Raw genomic sequence first — 5,000 nt, 5'->3', positions numbered from 1 at the left:
ATTTTTCACAGTATTTCCTATAATATTTTTTCTTCTGGAGAAAGTTTTACTTGTTTTATTTCAGCTAGAATAAAAGCAGTTTTAAATTTTTTTAAAAAGCATTTTAAGGTCAATATTATTAGCCCCTTTAAGCAATTGTTTTTGATTGATTGTCTACAGAACAAACCATTGTTATACAATGACTTGCCTAATTACCCCAACTTGCCTAATTAATCTAGTTAAGCCTTTAAATCTCACCTTAAGCTGAATACTAGTATCCAGGGGCGTAGCGGACATTTTAAAAGTGGGGGGACGGCTGTATGAGATCATATGTTCATATAATTATTAATCACCTGTTTCTAAATAGTCTGTCTCTAAAAGTGAGGGGAACGGATCCCCGCCGGTTGCTACACCCCTGCTAGTATCCTATATACTAGATCTGCACCATTCTGGCTAAAATCAGAATCGCAATTTTTATTCATTTATTTATTTTTGCTTAAAATAAAGATCACGATTTTCTCACGATTCTGTAGATGTAAAATAAAGGTTAATATGAGTCTGCAATTATTATAGTTTTTTCTCAAACATATGGTAAAACAACAATAATAATAATATGTGTAGGTCTACTGGTTTCCATAAATAATTCTATTCTACTTATAATAATTCTGATGTTGAATTATGTTTGAGATATAGGCCTATGCTTGCAATCTGTCATGGACAACATTATTAGACCATTTAATTCACTGGTAAAAATCAACATTATATAGGCTAGAGCAGTGTTTCCCAACCCTGTTCCTGAAGGTACACCAACAGTACACATTTTCAACCTCTCCCTAATCAAACACACCTGAATCAACTCATCAGAAGATTAGAAGAGACTCCAACACCTGAAGTTACTGGGTCAGAAAAGGGAGACGTCCAAAATATGTACTGTTGGTGTGCCTCCAGGAACAGGGTTGGGAAACACTGGGCTAGAGTAGTTATACTGACACTGTAAACATTTATTTTCATGCACAACTGTGTGTTCACTATAAAAGAAAAACAGATCAAATGCTTGCGGTAATCATTACTCTAAAATGCGATATGATTATGTAAATGATGTGCACGCTTTCGGTTTCATTTTCACTGCTAAGTGCTGTTCATACTTCGCACGCGGCTCTCAAACAATCACTTTGTGCCACAAACTGAATATCATTTACAACTTTATAACCTGTTACTCATAGTATATGCAGGTTCTGTTCACTAAAGTAGACGCGTCTGTCATTAAATAGGATGCGCGCCTGCTCTCTCTGTGACATCAGCTCATGGTCAGCAGCTCACGTCACGTGTGATTTCCCGGCCGTGACTCTTTCAACATCATTTGGAGGTTCCATGTCGCTGAGCAATATATGTGAAACAATGAAAAGACTCGTGCAGCCGCCTTTGCTTTTCTCCTGAACTTGAAAATATGATTGGCAGAATCGTAGAAATGCTGGATTAATATCGTCTAGGGCAGTGTTTCCCAACCCTGTTCCTGGAGGCACACCAACAGTACATATTTTGGATGTCTCCTATATCTGACTCATTCAGTTCAGGTTTTGGAGTCTCTTCTAATGTCCTGATGAGTTGATTCAGGTGTGTTTGATTAGGAAGAGGTTGAAAACCTGTACTGTTGGTTTGCCTTCAGGAACAGGGTTGGGAAACACTGGTCTAGGGGGTCGAATCGAGATCGCGATCTTTTTTCGATTAATTGTGCAGCTCTACTGTATACTACAATACTAGTAAAATTGTATATACTGTCATCATGGCAAAAAAAAATCAGTTATTAAAAAAATCAGTAATCAGAAATGAGTTATTAGCTTATTTTTAGAAATGTTGGAAAAATGTTCTCTTCATTAAACAGAAATTGGGGAAAATTATAAAAGGATTCAAATTTAACAGGAGGGTTAATCATTTTGACTTGAACTATATTACGGGTTGCACCAGCTAGTCGACTTAAATGCTCTGCTGTGACACTTTTTGGTTGTCATGTGACGATGGTCGCTCTGCGCAGATTACATAGTTTGACCTGAACTACATGGCAACTTTACACATGAAGGTGGTTCACTGAATGAAACTGCCCTCCTGTTATTTTTAAAGTCATATTTTAAGTGTGTTTTTTCTTATGTCGGCGTCAAAGATTCACGTAAACTTTGAGTGAACTTTAAATCATCAAACATATGCCAGTTAGGTCGCTCCATGCAAATACCCTAGAGCAGATGCTAGCCAATCACGTTTACGCAACGATGGAAAAGTAATGTGATTGGCTGTTGTCCTTTGCGAAGCGTAGATGCTGACATATTTTGTAAATGAATTGTGAGGCGTGCAGAAAGTAGTGTGCATTCACGTAGGTGTGACAAACTTCACCGCGTGTGTAAACATCATCCCCGGTGAACGCGGTGTAGATGTGCATCGAGGAGACGTCTGATAACCACGATGAGCCAGTAACTGAAAAACGCCCGACTTGAGCAGGTTTTTGAACTGCTTTCTAGCACACATTATTATAGAGGTAAACTATGCGTCTGAGCAAGTCTCTGACTGTGTAATAAGGCTTAACGTTATAGCCTTTGTCTTTGGTGTGTTATGTTGTCATGAAATAACTTCACATGAATCTGTGTGCTGAGGAAGTATGCATTACTTCTGCACTTAAAGATCTGTTAGGGGCCGATCACACCGAACGCACCTTTACGTTCCAAAAACGCAAGGCGCACCTTACTGCCTTTTTCTTATGTCGGCGTCAAAGATTCACGTAAACTTTGAGGGAACTTTAAATCATCAAACATATGCCACTTAGGTCGCTCCATGCAAATACCCTAGAGCAGATGCTAGCCAATCACGTTTACGCAACGATGGAAAAGTAATGTGATTGGCTGTTGTCCTTTGCGAAGCGTAGATGCTGACATATTTTGTGTACAAAATGACTGACTGTGTAATAAGGCTTAACGTTATAACCTTTGTCTTTGGTGTGTTATGTTGTCATGAAATAACTTCACATGAATCTGTGTGCTGAGGAAGTATGCATTACTTCTGCACTTAAAGATCTGTTAGGGGCCGTTCACACCGAACGCACCTTTACGTTCCAAAAACGCAAGGCGCACCTTACTGCCTTTTTTGCTGACAAGAAAAAAAGAAGCGTGGTGCGCTTTTTTTATGTCGCTAGGCAACGACTGAATCAGCTTGGTAATGTGCGAGAGTGTTGCTGTTGATATTAATATAATTGTAACAATTAATAATATTGTGATATTCAAGATTTGTGAGGTCATACAGCTCCGAATAACTCAAAACAGCTACTGGTTGTTGGTAGATCGGATACGTTTACGGCCGGAAGTTAATGAGAATTATTTCTGTTATTTATTAAATTTCACATTTATTGTATTTTATTAAGGTCTACTCCCACCCCAATCCTAAACCCAACCGTCACAGTATGGTAAAACAGTACTTGTACCGAGTATTATTTATGTTATCTATTAAATTACCCAATAAATTGTATTTTTTAACGCCTACTCCCACCCCAACCCTAAACCCGACCGTCACAGTATGGTAAAACAGTAGTTTTACCGAGTATTATTTATGTTATCTATTAAATTACCCAATAAATTGTATATTTTAACGCCTACTCCCACCCCAACCCTAAACCCAACCGTCACAATACTGTAAAAATATTAATTATTGTTATACGGTGTCATTAAAAAATGCTGTTTTATTAATATACATATCGCATAATTACGGCCGCATATCCGCATATCTAGACTTTCCCACAGCAACCACTAGTCTCTCCTCCATCTTCAAAAGTCTCAGTTGTTGTCTTGACAACACTAACACTGAAGGCACCTCAACGGAAACCCCGCCTCTGCTTTCAGTTGATTGGAGAATGAAACAGCCGCGAATGACATAAGGCGCCTTTTCCGCTCTGAGTTGACTCTTTTTTTAACTGCGAGCGCACGACACGCAAGTGCAAAAGCAAGGCGCAGCAAGCAGTTAAAATGCAAGGCGCGCAGGTCGCATAAGCAGCGTGCCAAACGCTCGCTGCTGTTAGTAAATCATTCAAAAAAGGCGCCATTCAACGCATAAAGCGTGTTCGGCGTGATCGGCCCCTTAGTGTTGCATTCTTACTAGAACGTGCAGTGATCAGTGTGTTGACTGCATTTATGTAGCAGTAAAATTAGCCTGCGCTAATGTGACATTATTAACGAAATGAACAGCGTTAAAGTACATTTGTTATGCACTAAAATTAGTCGTTGGAAAAGTTACATTGTTTTTGCAGCGTGTTATGAGCGGTCAAACAATATTTATATATTTCCTGCAAGTAAATCGCAAATTGTGGCATGTTGCAAAACATTTGCATCTTGTGTTTTATTGATGACATCACCAGCGACTACATAACGTCGACTTGACTTTCGATAACAAAAAAGTCAACTTCCTAAAATCTAAAAGTCATTCAACCCCTAATATGTATATGTATGTATATATGTAGGTATGTATGTATATAAACTTAAATTCAACTCTAAAGGCTTAAGTAATAATGATTCTGCTTAATTAAGGAAACCTTTCTCTTGGATTTATCCCTGAGGATAAAAATAATGTCCCATTTTTCAAAGCTCGAGTTTAATGAAAGCTTCTTCTTCATCTGTAGGTGTTGTGGGCCTGACCTTCGTGATCAACAAGTTTCGTATTGTGAAACTCACCACTAAAGACCAGTTTATTGTGGCCTACGGCGGCCTGAGAGGAGCAATCGCCTTCTCCTTAGCTTATCTGCTCGACGTTACTCATTTCCCCATGAGAAACATGTTCCTCACGGCCATCATCACCGTCATCTTCTTCACTGTGTTTGTGCAGGTCAGTAGCGCTGATGCTCCACTTTATACACTGCAAAAATGCTTTTCTTTCTTGGAGTTTTTGTCATGAAGAATTTTGCAGACATGTAAGTCAAAAACTGTTTTGTTTTCAGAAATGATACACTAAAATAAAGAGAGTTTATTATTCAAGCGAAAAAAATCTGCCAA

The 5,000-nt window shown here is 38.5% G+C and overlaps 1 protein-coding gene across 1 annotated transcript in view; it reads left to right on the top strand.

Annotated features, from left to right (window-relative positions):
* Positions 1-5,000, top strand: part of slc9a1a (solute carrier family 9 member A1a) — a 109,670-nt gene that overhangs the window by 78,280 nt on the left and 26,390 nt on the right. The window contains exon 5 of the mRNA XM_056474804.1: positions 4,631-4,833. Within this exon, the coding sequence (XP_056330779.1) occupies positions 4,631-4,833 (203 nt within the window). The remainder of the gene's footprint in view (positions 1-4,630; positions 4,834-5,000) is intronic.

This window comes from Danio aesculapii, chromosome 16 (genome assembly GCF_903798145.1).
Source record: "Danio aesculapii chromosome 16, fDanAes4.1, whole genome shotgun sequence".
In the NCBI taxonomy this organism is placed as follows: Eukaryota; Metazoa; Chordata; class Actinopteri; order Cypriniformes; family Danionidae; genus Danio; species Danio aesculapii.
This window is presented reverse-complemented; position numbering and strand designations above follow the sequence as displayed.